Source organism: Paramormyrops kingsleyae, chromosome 22 (assembly GCF_048594095.1).
Source record: "Paramormyrops kingsleyae isolate MSU_618 chromosome 22, PKINGS_0.4, whole genome shotgun sequence".
NCBI lineage: Eukaryota > Metazoa > Chordata > Actinopteri > Osteoglossiformes > Mormyridae > Paramormyrops > Paramormyrops kingsleyae.
The window spans coordinates 3,486,989-3,503,968 of NC_132818.1; the positions used below are offsets into that span (position 1 = coordinate 3,486,989).

The 16,980-nt window shown below is 40.8% G+C and overlaps 1 protein-coding gene across 1 annotated transcript; it reads left to right on the forward strand.

Moving 5' to 3' along the window:
• The first annotated feature begins 10,820 nt into the window (after positions 1-10,820).
• Positions 10,821-16,750, forward strand: nr1d1 (nuclear receptor subfamily 1, group d, member 1). Its single transcript, XM_023842723.2, has 8 exons — positions 10,821-11,219; positions 13,468-13,776; positions 13,948-14,036; positions 14,129-14,273; positions 14,358-14,986; positions 15,130-15,315; positions 15,461-15,671; positions 15,797-16,750. The coding sequence occupies exons 1-8, from the start codon at positions 11,162-11,164 to the stop codon at positions 15,991-15,993; spliced, it is 1,824 nt and encodes a 607-aa protein (XP_023698491.1). The 5' UTR covers positions 10,821-11,161; the 3' UTR covers positions 15,994-16,750.
• Positions 16,751-16,980: the final 230 nt, after the last annotated feature.

Consider the following 16,980-nt stretch of genomic DNA (forward strand, 5'->3'; position numbering starts at 1 on the left):
ATAATATTAGGTAGGTGGTTTTAATGTTATGGTTGATCGGTGTATATGTATCGGTATATACGTATGTATGAATGCGACTGAGTATTTTTGAAAAGAACCATTCAAAACATGGTTTAACCATATTCTTTAACCATTCAAAACATGAATCAAGCATGATAAAGACATTTGTTCGCCAAAGTTCCTTGCTTTTTTGTGAACAATGAATTGGTATACTCAAAAGGACTGAGCCAAGAGTTAAAATACTTGAGGACAGACAACACTGTCCTTTGCACCAGTCTTCTGGTGCAAAGGAAACAATCTGTTTCTGAACATGGATACGATGAAAGAAGTGATTGTTGACTTGAAGAAGACCCATGCTGTCAACTCCCCACTGTACATTAAGGGCTCAGAGGTGGAGACCATCAGGAGCATTACATTTTTTGGTGTTCACCTGACGGATGATCTCAGCTGGACCATCAACACCACCTCTCTAACCAAGAAAGCACAAGAGCGACTGCATTTTTTTACAGCAGCTGAAGAAGGCAGGCCTCCCTCCCCTCATCCACCCCACATTCTACAGGGGAACCATTGAGAGTGTCCTGACCAGCTGAATCACTAAGTGGTTTAGGAACTGCAACGTCTATCACCGCAAGTCCCTGCAGAGGATAGTGAATACAGTGATAAAAATCATCAGGTCCTCTTTCCTCTTTCCTCCCACAAACTGTAAGACTCCTGTACTCCCTGCAGTCCCTCAACAAGTGAGCAGCACCAACTCTTCACTCCACCAGTCACTTTAACTTTCACTAACTGGCATGTTTGTACTTTTTGTTATCTGCTGCTACCTTACCTGCTGCTCTACTACACTATATCATACTATATTACATACAGGTAGCTTACATACCACATTTCTATTTATATTACATAGTTTACATACTTTATATAATGTACAGAAAGTTTATATTCAGTATTGTTATGTACAGATAATCACATCATTCTATTCATGTTAGATTTTATAATACAATTTTTTTTTATATACTGTACGGTATTCAAATTCTGCTGTTACACTCCTGCTGCAATATTATGCACACTCTATTCAAGTATATACTGTTCCAACCAACAAAAAGTTGTCGAAAAGATGTTGAAAAGACTACTTTGTCAGACGTCTCGAAAACCCTGAGATTTGGTAGAAAAGTGAAAGGTAAAAAAGCCGTCTTTTTCGGGTCGTTGAAAAGACGTCTATAAAAAACTGTCTCTATGGCTTTATTATTATTGTAATATATGAATACTGCATGTATATATATTTTCATATTATATTCATTGTATTATATTAATAATACACAACTCACAAAATAATAATGGCACTTACAAAACTGACAAAAGAGTACCAATAAAACATTTATTTATTCGACATCTCAGGGTCATGTTATTAAATGGAAAAACTTGATAAAAATACTTTTAAAATGGTGTCCTTTAATTATGTGAGGTACGGTAGCCTCCATCGCCAGAATGCCCAGGAGTATGCTTTAGGTGGCCTGCCACAGCACAGGATACATCATAATCGGAGGCACTGCAGTTCCACTTTTTGACAGCAAATACTGAAACTGCAAATTTTTTTTTTTTATGCTCAATTTGAATTTGATGCCAGCCAGCAACATGTTTCAAAATAAAGAAACAAAGAAAAACATTTAATTAACCTTTGCTGAATCCTATTACAGAATACAGTCAATGGCAGTAATATCATAGACAAGGTATATCGCACACCCCAGTTGTTCTGGCTGTTGTGTTGATGTTATTCGCTCCTGGTATGTAGGGGGAGCTGTTAATTGTGTTGATCCTTAGCACCACTTCTGTTTGAAAGAGCTACTTCTCTTTGAGTGAAGTTAGTTCAGTGCAAGATAAATGGATATATTGTACACAAAGCTGTCAAAGGGTGCATTTAAGTTTATCCGGCAAGCAATTACGTTTTGGTGCAGCATCTGTAAGTACAATTGGATATAAATCTTATTTGACCGCATTTTATGCTTATTCGGATTACAGAGAGGTTATAATAATATTTAAATTGCCATTTTTTTTTCTGATTTGCGATGCTGCAGTACCTTGTTTAATCTATTTTAAATGCTTATTATATCACTGTGACATATACGTATTTTCCATATACTTACTGCATTTATTATTGTGTTTTAGTTTTACTTGGCTTCTGACGCACTGTCTAAGCGAATGACTGCCTTTAATAAAGCCGTTCAAACACTGGAGTGCGCGGACGAGTTATCTGTCTGCTTAGCCGAAGAAAGCGCAGGAAACTCTGAAGTGAGGACACAATACCTATCGTGTACTCGTATCCTGCAGCCTTTGACACGGTCAACCACCAGATCCTCCTGGATACTCTCTCCAGCCTTGGGATTTCAGGTACAGTCTGGCAATGGTTTGCATCTTACCTTGATAACCAGACATTTCAGGCAGCATGGCAAGGCTCCCAATCAGCCCCATGAAGGCTGGCCACTGGTGTTCCTCAGGGCTCAGTCCTAAGACCCCTTCTCTTCTCCTTATACACGGGTTCTCTTGGGAATGTCATATCTCTCCTACCACTGTTATGCATTTGACACTCAACTCTTTCTTTCCTTTCCACCTGATGACCATCAGTCTCAACTCGAGTCTCAGGCTGCCTAACTGATATCTGTTTTTTGGATGACATCCCACCACCTCAAGTTAAACCCCAGTAAGACTGAACTGCTGTACATCAAAGGTTTGTGATCAGAAGGTTGCAGGTCTGAGCTCTGGCCCCAGCAGAATAGTCACATGTCCATAGGCCCTTCAGCAAGACCCTTAACCCCTAGCTCCAGTGGTGCTGCATGCTGGCTGATCCTGGCTGCAACCCCAAGCTTGCTCTCACCTGATATGTGTCTTTTGGAGAGTTAGATGGGATAGATGGGGGAAAAAATCCCCACAGGGATTAATAATGTATCACTATTCCATCATGAAATGTGATACATTGTGATATATCAGTATTACAGAACTTATAGGTCACAAATTTAACAGAAGTTACACTGTTTATTTTAATAATGTAAATAACTGTCATATTCCACTGTTAGTATGAATGTATGCAGCAAGTAACTTAAAGTTATTTACTGATACTGTTGTCCTAAGAGATGCATTCTACAATGAAAAGAACAGAAGAACATGCCATATGAAAATTAGCAGAGACTTTTTAATTTCCAGGAAACGTAAAAGATATTACAAGAAATTTTCAACAAAAGAAGTTACAAAAATAATGTGCAAATGTAAAAAGCAAGCAATTTATTGCATTTTACTAGGGCAGTTAATCACAATAGATTCAATATTATTAACAAGGTACATGCAGTTCAAACTTTAATAAAGTGTACTCTTTTGTTGATTGTGCTGTACTCAGGACTGGCTCCTGCAGTGATATACCCTGCAGAGCAGCCAGGGTATAGATGATGGACTGACCAAAGCTAAAACAGAAACACAAGAACAATTTGCATCTGACTGCACATGACATCACACAACATCACATTAAAAACACAGCTACAAACAACTATGAAGAAGACAATAGGGGAACTCCACCAATATGGTAAAAACTGTCAACTAATATACACCATATAGCTTCTTCTACATAGCACAACTAGAGAAGTCTTGGAGTAGCAGGCAAAGCTCAGTGCCAACTGTTTTGCAATGGGCTTAGCTTCTGGTTCCTATTTATCATGTTTGCTTTGTGTTCTCTGTATAGTCTCCTCATTGAATCACCCTTCCCAGTTAGTGTTCTGGATTCTACCTGCTTTATTTTGACCCCTTGTGGGCCTTGATGTGCCATGGTATGCACAATGTGACATGCAAACATGTACTGGAAACAACCTAATGGATCACAGGAGCTCATTTTATTTGCTGCTAATGAGTTTATTTTACACACACACACACACACACACATGTAGGGTAAACATATCTTTATGGGGACCGCTCATTCATTTCAATGGGAAAAATGCTAACGCTAACTATGACAACCTTAACCCCTACCCTGCCCTAACCATAACCATAAGTAACCAAACAAAATACAACAGTTTTTGCATTTTTTGTTTTTTCATAGTAGTCACCGATTTTTATAAAATAGAGTTTTCCCTTATGGGGACCAGGAAACCGGTCCCCATAAGGGAAAAAAACAGATATTTATCACGTTATGGGGACATTGTGTCCCCATAAGGATAGGTAAACCCCCTCACACACACACACACACACATATATACACTCACCTAAAGGATTATTAGGAACACCATACTAATACGGTGTTTGACCCCCTTTCGCCTTCAGAACTGCCTTAATTCTACGTGGCATTGATTCAACAAGGTGCTGAAAGCATTCTTTACAAATGTTGGCCCATATTGATAGGATAGCATCTTGCAGTTGATGGAGATTTGTGGGATGCACATAAGAACATAAGAACATAAGAAATATACAAACGAGAGGAGGCCATTCGGCCCATCGAGCTCGCTTGGGGAGAACTTAACTAATAGCTCAGAGTTGTTAAAATCTTATCTAGCTCTGATTTAAAGGAACCCAAGGATTCAGCTTGCACTACGTTATCAGGAAGACTATTCCATACTCTGACTACACGCTGTGTAAAGAAGTGCTTCCTTAAATCCAGTTTGAAATGTTCTCCCGCTAATTTCCACCTATGGCCACGAGTTCTTGTATTTGAACTAATGCTGAAGTAACTATTCGGTTGAACAGCATCCAAACCTGTTAGAATCTTATAGACCTGGATCATGTCCCCCCTCAGTCTCCTTTGCTTGAGGCTGAACAGATTTAGCTCAAATAACCTTTCCTCGTATGACATTCCTCTAAGACCAGGAATCATTCTTGTGGCCCTACGCTGCACCTTTTCTAAGGCCGCTATGTCCTTTTTAAGATATGGTGACCAAACCTGTACACAATATTCTAGGTGAGGTCTCACCAAGGAATTGTATAATCTTAGCATGACCTCCCTTGACTTAAACTCCACACACCTGGAGATATACCCCAACATCCTATTGGCCTTTTTTATTGCTTCCCCGCACTGGCGAGAATGAGACATGGAAGCATCAACATACACACCAAGGTCTTTCTCATAATCAGCTACCTTTATTTCAGTAGGTCCCATAAAATACCTGTACTTTATATTTCTGCTCCCTACATGGAGTACCTTACATTTGTCTATGTTAAATTTCATCTGCCAGGTGTCAGCCCAGTCACTAATTAAATTAAGATCCCGCTGTAGCTGCTGAGCCGCTAGCTCAGTATCTGCTACACCACCCACCTTGATGTCATCTGCAAATTTCACCAGTTTACTGTATATATTGGTGTCTATATCATTTATGTAAATAAGGAACAAAAGTGGTCCTAAAATTGAACCCTGCGGTACCCCACTATGAACGCAGGCCCACTGTGATATTGTACCTCTAATAACTACTCGCTGCTTCCTATCCGTTAACCAGTTATCAATCCAAGTCGCTACAGTTCCTAAAATACCTGTCGCTTTGAGTTTAAGTGAGAGCCTCTTGTGGGGAACAACATCAAAAGCCTTTTGGAAATCTAAATAGATGACATCATAGGCCTTCTTATCATCAACTTCCTGAGTTGCTTCCTCAAAAAACTCCAACAGATTTGTTAAACAGGATCTACCTCTCCTAAATCCATGCTGACTATCCCTCAAAATGTTATTTGAGTCCAGGTAATCTACGATTTTCTCTTTGATTATAGCCTCCATAACTTTACCAGTTATACAAGTTAGACTGATTGGCCTATAGTTTGACAAATTACTTCTATCCCCTTTTTTGAAAATGGGCGTTATGTTGGCATGCTTCCAATCAGAAGGTACCACACCTTCAGATAAGGATTTTTGAAACAGTAATGTTAAGGGTTGGCAAATAATATCCCTCATCTCTTTTAACACTATAGGTAAGATGCCATCAGGGCCCTGTGATTTATTTATTTTGAGCTTAGCTAGGCTTTGCAAAACATCAGCTTCAGTTATATATATATTAGTTATAGACGATGTTGGATTAGTAATAAGAACTGGTAAGTTACTAGTGTCCTCAACAGTGAATACCCGTGCAAAACTATCATTGAACTCATTTACTATGTCAATGTCGTTTTCAATTATAAGACCCTTACTATCCTGCAGATTAGTGATTTCAGCCAGGGCACGAAGCTCCCGTTCCACCACATCCCAAAGATGCTCTATTGGGTTGAGATCTGGTGACTGTGGGGGCCATTGTAGTACAGTGAACTCATTGTCATGTTCAAGAAACCAATGAAATGATTCGAGCTTTGTGACATGGTGCCATTCCATTATCCTGCTGGAAGTAGCCATCAGAGGATGGGTACATGGTGGTCATAAAGGGATGGACATGGTCAGAAACAATGCTCAGGTAGGCCGTGGCATTTAAACGATGCCCAATTGGCACTAAGGGGCCTAAAGTGTGCCAAGAAAACATCCCCCACACCATTACACCACCACCACCAGCCTGCACAGTGGTAACAAGGCATGATGGATCCATGTTCTCATTCTGTTTACGCCAAATTCTGACTCTACCATTTGAATGTCTCAACAGAAATCGAGACTCATCAGACCAGGCAACATTTTTCCAGTCTTCAACTGTCCAATTTTGGTGAGCTCATGCAAATTGTAGCCTCTTTTTCCTATTTGTAGTGGAGATGAGTGGTACCCGGTGGGGTCTTCTGCTGTTGTAGCCCATCCACCTCAAGGTTGTGCGTGTTGTGGCTTCACAAATGCTTTGCTGCATACCTCGGTTGTAACGAGTGGTTATTTCAGTCAAAGTTGCTCTTCTATCAGCTTGAATCAGTCGGCCCATTCTCCTCTGACCTCTAGCATCAACAAGGCATTTTCGCCCACAGGACTGCCGCATACTGGATGTTTTTCCCTTTGCACACCATTCTTTGTAAACCCTAGAAATGGTTGTGCGTGAAAATCCCAGTAACTGAGTAGATTGTGAAATACTCAGACCGGCCCGTCTGGCACCAACAACCATGCCACGCTCAAAATTGCTTAAATCACCTTTCTTTCCCATTCTGACATTCAGTTTGGAGTTCAGGAGATTGTCTTGACCAGGACCACACCCCTAAATGCATTGAAGCAACTGCCATGTGATTGGTTGATTAGATAATTGCATTAATGAGAAATTGAACAGGTGTTCCTAATAATCCTTTAGGTGAGTGTATATATACGGTTACAAACTTCAGTGAGCTGCCTGGCACAAGATTTTCAATTCAAGACAAGTCTGCACACTCATTTATATGTATCCAACAGTTTTAGTACCTTGTAAATAGTCTGTAGGTTTTGCAACCTACCCCAACGCTTTTGATGTAGCTAATTTTAGATTTATAATAGAATAATATAGATTTGCTGTAACATTTTTTTTTTGTGTGTGAGTGTGTCAGAAAGTGTGAGTGTTATGTCAGATGCATGAGACTTACAACCCTGATATACTGTATACTGTCTTTTGGTTCCAGATGGTTATGTGTAATATATGATGGAGACCAAGGTTCTAGAATTCAGAAGATAAAATGAGCACTGAAATTGTTTATGTGTGCGATAAAATGATATGAATTATACAAATAAAGTAATTACATATATATCTCTTCACCAATGGTAGGCAGGGTTCTGTTAATATAAGCTAACTTTCTTTCTTAGCAGATTAGCATTGCCGCTAACTTTGAAAACTGTTAGTGGACCAATTAGCTTCCACTAAACGTTAAATTAATAAAGTTTAACTTTAAACATTTGTAAACCCTACAATCATACATATCTGTTCCTGTCTGTTGTGAGTGTATCTGTAACTGTCTATTTGGCATGCTGTTGACTGACTACATGTACACAGAAGATGTGATTAGTTGATAACTTGTCAGATTTAAGGTAGTCTGGACTAAATGTAAGTGAAGGCAGATAAAGTTAATTTAAACTAGTGTACCAGGAAGTAAACATAGAACAGAGGCCTTTATCATGGATAATTTGTTAGATTTAAGGTACTCTAGTTTAAATGGACTTTATCTTCATTTACTTTAGCCCAGACTTACCTCATCCAGCAAGTTATCTGGCTGTCCGAGATAAGGTGGTGAAGAAAGAAACATCTTGGAAAATGCGCCAAAATCTGACTCAGACTGAGAAATCGACCATACCAACCTCCACTTCCCAGCATTTTATTCATTAATGTTCAGTCGCTGGAAAACAAACTGAACGACTTCATGGTCAGAGTTAAGTTCCAGTGCAACATCAGGGACTGTAATCTTCTTTGTTTCTCTGAAACATGGACCACCCCTGTGGTCCCGGATCACACTCGTGCCGTCTGAATCTTTCTCCATGTTCCAAGCGGACAGAACAACTGAGGCTGGAAAATTCAAAGGTGGTGGAGTTTGTTTCGTTACCAACAACAGATGGTGTGATCCTCAGAACGTAACAACCCTCTCCTGTTCCTGTTCACTGCACCGCAGCACTGGAGGTCTTCAGAGGATGCCACCTCACACATTGTGCACACCACCATCACTCACATGAAAAGTAAGAAAGGGAATTATGTGACACTGCTGTTCATAAATTACAGCTCAACTTTTAATACCACAATCCCGTTCAGACTGACCACTAAACTTAGGGATTTAGGACTGAACACTCAGCTGTGCAGCTGGGTGCTGGACTTCCTTACAGGTAGACCCCAAGTAGAGTGGGTAGATGTGTGTTCAGTACCATCACCCTTAGTACTGAAATTCCTCAAGGATGCATCTTGAGCCCCCTGCTGTTCACTCTCTACACTTACAATTGTGTAACCACTGACAGCACCAATTGCACTGTAAAATTTGTTGACGACACTGTAGTGCTCGGACTTATCTCCAACAACGATGAGATGACCTACATGATGGGAGTGGAGAACCTAATGAGGTAGTGCCAGGCAAATAGTCTCTGGTTTTGTTCAGAACGGATACATTATCTTTTATGTGTTCCTCAACTAACAAAAATGTAAAACAAAGGAGATGGTGGTGGATTACAGCAGGAAACAGCAGCGCTGCCACTCTCCCCTCTATATCAATGACGTTCCAGTACCCCATACCTTGGGGTTCAGCTCACAAATGATCATACCTGGTCCACACACATACAAACTCAGATTACTAGGGCAAGGCAGAGACTCTATCACCTGAGGCAGCTAAGGAGGTTTAAAGTATTTTCTGTGATCCTAATGACCTTCTACACAGTTACTGCTGAGAGCATCCTGACTATGAACATCACAGTGTTGTTTGGTATCTGCTCCATCCAAGACCGCAAAGCGCTGCAGAAAATGATCAAAGCAGCAGTGTACTGTTGCAAATCTGACCTACCCTCCCTGCAGAACATCTACACCAGGTGCTGCAGGACCAGAGCAATCAAGATCAAAACCTCCTACCCCAGTAACTGTCTGTTTCACTTGCAGAACCTAGGTAAATGGTTCCACAGCCTCACAACAAGAATAAAGAGACTCAGGAGGAGCTTTTACCCTCTGCTCATATGGCTCTTCAATCAAGACATGCCAACTTTCACAAGGAATTAAAAATTACAGATGCATTGAGATCACTGCAGACTATTTGGGAATGATTAAAAGGAAGTCTGAGTGGGTACATCAATGGCTATTCTTGGCACATTTCTTGGCACTATTTGCGTAGCTATTTGATTATTTGTGGAAGTTTACCGAATTGCTTAGAATTAAGTAATTATTGATATTAATTAAAACAATGAACAATGCATTACCCATTTTATTCAGAATGGAAACCTTACATTTTATTTATCTTTTATGTGTTCAGATATTGGAACAGAACACTGCATACTGAAGAGTCAGTCAAGTCTTTGTTGTAGGGCAGGGCCAGTACTGAAATGTGACCTATAGTGAAAGATCCCTAATGTATGAAGTAGTACAATTTCTAATTGTTATAGTGGTTGTGTATCTGCTTCAGCTGTGACTTATCCAGCTGGTGTGTGTGTAAATATAAAGTTTTATTTTTACCCTATTTTGCACAGGTAGCTAAAAAGTTGTCACTTGTTGGGCCACTTACTTTTAAGTATTTATAATTATATGGATGTGTGTGTGTGTGTGTGTATATATATATATATATATATATATATATGTATATGTGTGTGTGTGTGTGTGTGTGTGTTTATAATTAGAGATGTTCTGATCCACTTTTTTGGTACACCGGTCCGACACCAAGTCCGGGAGGTTCTTTTAATATTTAAATATACATGCACATGCAGTAGGTGTCTGTGGTACCATTTGTCTGTGGTAGCCGATACAGATCATTTAAAAATTGGGTTGTCATCACTGTCAATGATGAGTTAATGGTGAATAATAAGAATTATATATAAATAATATATTCATCATGCAGTGTCTGAAGCCTGTCCCGGAAACAACAAAGCCATCACAGATTAAAAAATACACACACACACACACACACACAGTCAGCATACAGACCCCTTATGGGGACTCTATTAATTTCTACGGGGATAACCCTAATCCTGACTATGACAACTTTAACCCCTACCCAGCCACAACCTTAACCATAAGTAACCTTTCGCATTTTTCGTTTTTCAATTGCATTGAAATGTTTGTGGGGGCTGAAAAAATATCCCTTCAGGGTAAAAAGTTACAGATTTTACCACATTTACATACACGCACACTGTATATGCCGAATTAAACAAAGTCGGAAATACTTCTGAAAAAGTGTGTCACTGGGCCACGAGGCACTCTCCGAGGTCACATGGTCCCGTTTTTAGCCTCGTGCCGCAAGTTAAGCAACTACTGCGCATGTGTCGTTGGTGCTTCCTTGCATTCCGCACGAAGAGCTATATCGAGCAGAACCTGGTAGAACTGAAACCTGCAAACCAGACTGATAGCGATAGACAAAGTGTCAGTACCGCGAACACAATATCTTAATTATTGAGAATATTTCAGAGAAGCTTATACGACATCCGTGAAATGATGCCAACATAATTACTCGTAGGACTACAGCAGAACAATTTTAAGGACTGAAAATAAAATGTCATTTTTCTAGCGTATATTTACTCTTAAGAAATTATTTAACATAAAAGAAATACACAGCTTTCAGACATATTGCTATGTTTTTGTGTTAGTGGTGTCATTTTATCCCCAATATCTGTATGACTGTTTTGGAGCTCAAGATGACAACGACAATGGATACAAACAACAATGATACAGGTAAATATCATATATATGCGACTTCGATTAGTGTAAGTGAATATTGCAAGGAAAAGGTAAGTGTTTGTTTCGTTGTACTTCAAATACACTTTTACAACAAATTCATTGTTATCTTGAAGGCTACGGTGCTACACGGTTTCGGTTCAAAAAGAGTTTATTGCTTGTTTATTATGTTGTTGGAACTTTAATATTATCAATTCTCTACCATCAACGCCGTGATGTGCGAACATTGTAATTTGCGTAATGTGAGTATTCAAAAATGATTGAGTTTTTGAAATGAGTTATGAATCCCACTAAACTACGTGCTAAGTAGGTCAACGTCGTAAAGTCAGGTGTTCAGATATTTATCTGATGCTGGTAAAGCTGATGCTGTCATCCTATTCACATGGACCGTCAAGGCTAACCATGTGCGTTTTGTTTTCATTCAGTCCTCTTCTTTTCCTATTGGCAGTGCGCTACCTCATTACATAATTGTTTGCGGCCTCTTTGACCACGCCCGTTGATGACGAATGTATTATAGTTACCATTGATTGGATAGCGGGAAGAGAAATAACCCGAAGTGTGTTTGGCACAACCCATTCCCGTGTCGTTCCTTCAGGAAAAAATAGAGTTTTAAAATGTCAATCGTTCTTTAAAAGCATTTAGAGAAAACATATTACTGAATTTATTGTCATATACACGGTCAGAGCTTGTCTGTAAAACGTTTTTAATAGTCCTAACTGAAAAATAAAATATTTTTCTTAAACGACTAAAAGGAAATAAAAGAGAGCTCGGATCGTTTCCGGACTGCTTGCTTATGGATTTACAGTTCTACAGTACAAAGACGTGCAATAGCAGGGATCTTGTTAATATGAGACAGTGAGTAGGCGGTGCGAGCAGCTTGCCTGCTACTAGCTGGTCTGGTTGACGAGCCTGTGGTCTGGGGCGCACGTGTATGGAGGGCGTGATTCAAGACGATCCACGTTGCGCACATGGCTGGTCAGGTGGACACGGATTTGCTGCTTCCTGCAGCTGTTCTTCTGGTGTTATACTTAGTGAATTGGACTTTGGTAATATTTTATATCAGAATCAAAAACAGTAAAACTTTGGTTTTGAAACAGTAATACATAATATACATTTTAAATAATATGGAATTTAAACACAGTGATAGATGTATAGATGATAGTATTACTTATATGTAGCTTCAGGGATGCACAGGGGGTGGGGGACTGTGAGCACCTAGCCCTTTTGCCTAAATGATTGAAAGTGCACCAGATTTGAGTGGCCCTTTTCAATCAGTAGCGATTTATTGATGGAGACCCCTGTCTGCAAAATATACCAACCACCAAACCCCCAAGTCGATCACCTGCCCTGTTTGGTATTTTTAGATCTATCATCCATTTAATAAACAATTGTTAAGAGCAGAGTCACGGGGAAGCCTGGGGGATCTCTCAAGCATCACAGGACTGAGGTACATCCTGGAACGGGTTCCAGTCCATCACAGGGCAAATACACACACACACACACACAAATGTGCACACATGCACAGAGTCATAGAATATGGGCTATTTATACATTCTTGTTACCTTATTAGCATAATTTTAGACTCCAGGAGGAAACAGTTATATAATGTGTCAAGAAGATTGCAATTAGTAATACTAAAATAACAGTGCAGACAATTTTCACGTGTACTTCCAAATCACAAAATGATTAAATCTTAAAAAATATTAGTATTAAACACAAAAATATTTTCACATTTCTTTAGTATTACTTTATTTTACAAGGGCATCCTCTGTTTGTTTTTTCAATGCTGTTATACAAAGCAATTATATAGAGATTTTTTATTTTTATATTTTTATTAATTATGAAAAAGTTTAATAACAAGATGGTACAAAATGAATACAAATGTCATAGCTGTTGTAAACATCAGTCATAATTAATATGTTTAAGCATTTAAACTGAAATAAAGATTTCCCAGTTCCTATTTGTATAGCCTGTAACCCAAGAGAGTGTTTTCCAGTTGTCAAAGTTTTGAAAGCACCGAGTCACAATATACAACGAGGCAGAGGTTTTTCTTTGGAGACAGAGAAACTGTCATAGAGGCAAAGTCATTAGAAATTGCCTTAAAGCAGCATTGTGTACTGAAAGCTTTTCTCTAAAGATGCACAAAAGCCTATATATTTCACAAGACATACTTTGCTTTATGTACATCTAATAGATGTAAATTGAACTAATGCTGACATGAGTTTTTTTTTTTTCACTTCAACAGGGGGTGTGATCTCCTACATCGGTTCATCCAGTGCTTCCCCAAACTGCACCAGCCCTATGTCTATGTACAGTGAAAACTCGAATAGTAGTTTCCAGTCACTGGCCTTTTCACAGAACTCTTTTGGCTGCTCATTTCCACCCTCACCCAGTGGATCCCAGGATTCTACTCGTATCTATCTGAGTAGTAGCAGCTCCAGTGTGGGATCTGGGGAGGATGGCAATTCATCCAGCTCTGGGGGATCATCTTATGGACACGACGAGAGCAGCGGTTCTGGTTCCTCTCCCAGCAAGTCTGTAGTCAGCCTTACTAGTAAGTACAAGCTTACAGCTAGCAGATGAGGCTTATAATACAGACTGTGCATAAGCACTTGTCAAAGTTGCAGCTATACTTTATTATGGCTGTTTTATTTGTTTAAGAAGCTTTTGCTAAAGGAATTTGCCCAGATGCCAATTCATCCTCTATGGCTGGTTGCTTCACCAGAGTTGAATGGGATGGTGCTTCTGTGCAAAGTGTGTGGCGACGTAGCCTCTGGCTTCCACTACGGTGTTCATGCCTGTGAAGGATGCAAGGTAAGCTCTGTGTCCTGTGCATACAGGCTCTGCCAGCTGGTCTGTATGGCTAAGAGCAGAAAGGAGTGCTGACCCCTGGCTTCTGTCTGCAGGGATTCTTTCGCCGTAGCATCCAGCAAAACATCCAATATAAGAAGTGCCTGAAGAATGAGACATGCACCATCATAAGAATTAACCGCAACCGCTGCCAGCAGTGCCGCTTCAAGAAGTGTCTGTCTGTAGGCATGTCCCGTGACGGTGAGTTCTGCGTCTTTGCCTCCCGTCAGCCGCGAGTTACACCTTAGCGACATGAGATGTCACCTTCCTTTGTTTCCTTCGCAGCTGTGCGTTTCGGGCGCATCCCGAAACGGGAGAAGCAGCGCATGCTAGCAGAGATGCAGAGTGCTATGAACAACGTGGTAAATAACCAAGCAGTTGGCCTGACTTCCCCCTCTTTCCCAGGCCATGCCGTTGCCCCACAGCCCCCCCCAGCCCAGACCATGGCTCCGCCCCCTTCTCCACCTGCCACTATGTCTGCTTCTCCCCTGCCAGCCCTTCCCAACCAGAGCCCACGTCCACCCCCACCTGCTGCTTCCCCACCACTGTGCCCTAGCCCCAGTGTAGAACATACCATCTCAATAGTTTCCCGGGCCCATCGTGAGACCTTTGTCTATGCCTATGACAAGCTAGGCAAAGGCTTGTACTTCCGCAATGGTGGGGAGCTCAACAAATATGAGGCAAACTGCTGCCCCAGCGGTTACCACCTCAACAGCCTCAACAGCATCTTTCATCATGACAACAATGTATCGACATATAATTCTACGCCAGAGCATGGTTTGGCTCACCAGAACAATGGTTATCGGCTTTGCCTAAGCAACACCAATATGTTTGGGAACCACTATGGATCTGGGGTCAATGTTGCTCCCCAGGACCGCAACTGCCCCTGGAAGGAACGAAAAGAGATCTTATTAGTGAGTATGCCAGCTAATCTGTACACCTGTTTTCAAAACAAGTCACTTTACATGCATCATTTAAAACATCTTTGCACCTTAGTTGTTGCTGTGATGGACCAGAGATGTTTCCACTATATCCTCTCCTACTTATATTTCCCCAGGCTTGCCCGATGAACATGTGCCCACAGTCTGACCCCAGCAAATCTGCACAGGAGATCTGGGAGGACTTTTCACTCAGCTTCACACCAGCAGTGCGTGAAGTGGTGGAGTTTGCTAAGCACATCCCTGGCTTCAGTGAGCTTTCGCAGCATGACCAGGTCACTTTGCTGAAGGCCGGTACCTTTGAGGTAGGTTTTAAAAACAAAGTCAGTCAGATGGTTTTAACTTCCTACTAAAATACAAGTAAAACTATTACCAGCTGTCAGAACAGGCAGTACCTCAATGCTGTATGTAACTACATGTGCAGTAATATATCTTTATTCTTCCCTACAGGTGCTGATGGTGCGTTTTTCCTCCCTGTTCAATGTGAAAGAACAGACTGTGACCTTTGTTTCTGGCGCCACCTACAGTCTGGAAGCCCTTCATGACATGGGCATGGGAGACCTGCTAGGCACTATGTTTGATTTCAGTGAAAAGCTCAGTGGACTGAAGCTGTCAGCAGAAGAGCTGGGCCTGTTCACTGCTGTGGTGCTGATTTCGGCAGGTAGGTTTTTTAAGAACCAGAAACCAGTGTTAACTTTGATAATGACCCTATTCCTGTATTTGACAATTATGCAAATGATGACAGTCCAATGACGGCCGGTGCCTTGCTTTTTTCCTTTTTCCTAGATCGCTCTGGGATCGAAAATGTCAACTCCGTGGAGCTACTCCAGGACAGCCTGATTCGAGCGCTGCGTACCCTCGTGAACAAGAACGATCCCGGTGACAGCTCACGCTTCACTAAGCTGCTGCTCAAGCTGCCCGATTTGCGCACTCTCAACAATATGCACTCAGAAAAGCTGCTGTCCTTCCGCATTGATGCTTGAAATCCTGTTGTCTGCTGCTTTGAGGGAGTCTCAGTGTGGGACAGGAAGTGAGGATGGAGAGAATTCTTTTAGGCCTTCCGTGGAGCCTGTTTGATTCCTCCTATGTTCTATTACACAGAGAATGATAACTAGGATCCATTTGAGAATCATCCTATAAGATACCAAAATTACAAATAAAAGACCACAAGAAAGATTACTGAGCAAGAGACAGGTGCTGATTGATGTAGCCTTCAGGGTTGACTCTACATAAGAGCTGCCCAGCACAGGTACAGAGACAGAACAGACACCCTGCACAGTGAGACAGAACAGACAGTGACCAGGGCAGATGTCCCTTCCTCTACACCAGGGGTGTCAAACTCCAGTCCTGGAGGGCCGGAGCCCTACACAGTTTTTGGTTCACCCTCATTTAACACACCTGATTCAACTCCTTGTGCTAATTACCACAAAGCTCATAAGCTAAATCATTTGTGGTGGAACAGGGAAAGAGCTAAGCTACACAGGCCTCTGGCCCCCCAGGACTGGAGTTTGACACCCCTGCTCTACACTGACAACACTACCAGCTCCAAGGTTCTTCTTTCCTAAACCCAGGCCAGTCTTGGGTACATTCAAGCACCTGTTATATGTATACAATTTATATTATGTGTTTTACATATGCTGATGTGTGCAGTATTGCACAGGCATGTACATTAAAATGTGACTTTGTAAATACTGATAAACCATGCAAATATCTATAAATATATGAAAACTTGTTTGAAAATTGCAATTTTTTATTATATGAAATTTAAATGTAAATGAGCTAACAGAAACATACTTTTCTGGTTTCATTTTTACAAGTAGCACTTGAATGTTAGGGTGGCTAAGGGGTCCAAACTGTAGCATCATTCTCTGGATGTGGAGTTCGCATGTTCTGGTGGTGTTGGCATAGGCCCAAAACCTAAATACGTGCAGTTTAGGGACACAGTTACTCAAAAACATCCATAATGTCTA

What these genes read in the sequence shown, in the direction of transcription:
- nr1d1 (XM_023842723.2), top strand. Translation starts at nt 11,162, where the DNA reads ATGACTGTTTTGGAGCTCAAGATGACAACGACAATGGATACAAACAAC. An exon ending in GTCTGTAGTCAGCCTTACTA is followed by an intron (nt 13,777 to 13,947) that starts GTAAGTACAAGC and finishes TTGCTTCACCAG; the next exon opens with AGTTGAATGGGATGGTGCTT. An exon ending in AACGAAAAGAGATCTTATTA is followed by an intron (nt 14,987 to 15,129) that starts GTGAGTATGCCA and finishes ATATTTCCCCAG; the next exon opens with GCTTGCCCGATGAACATGTG.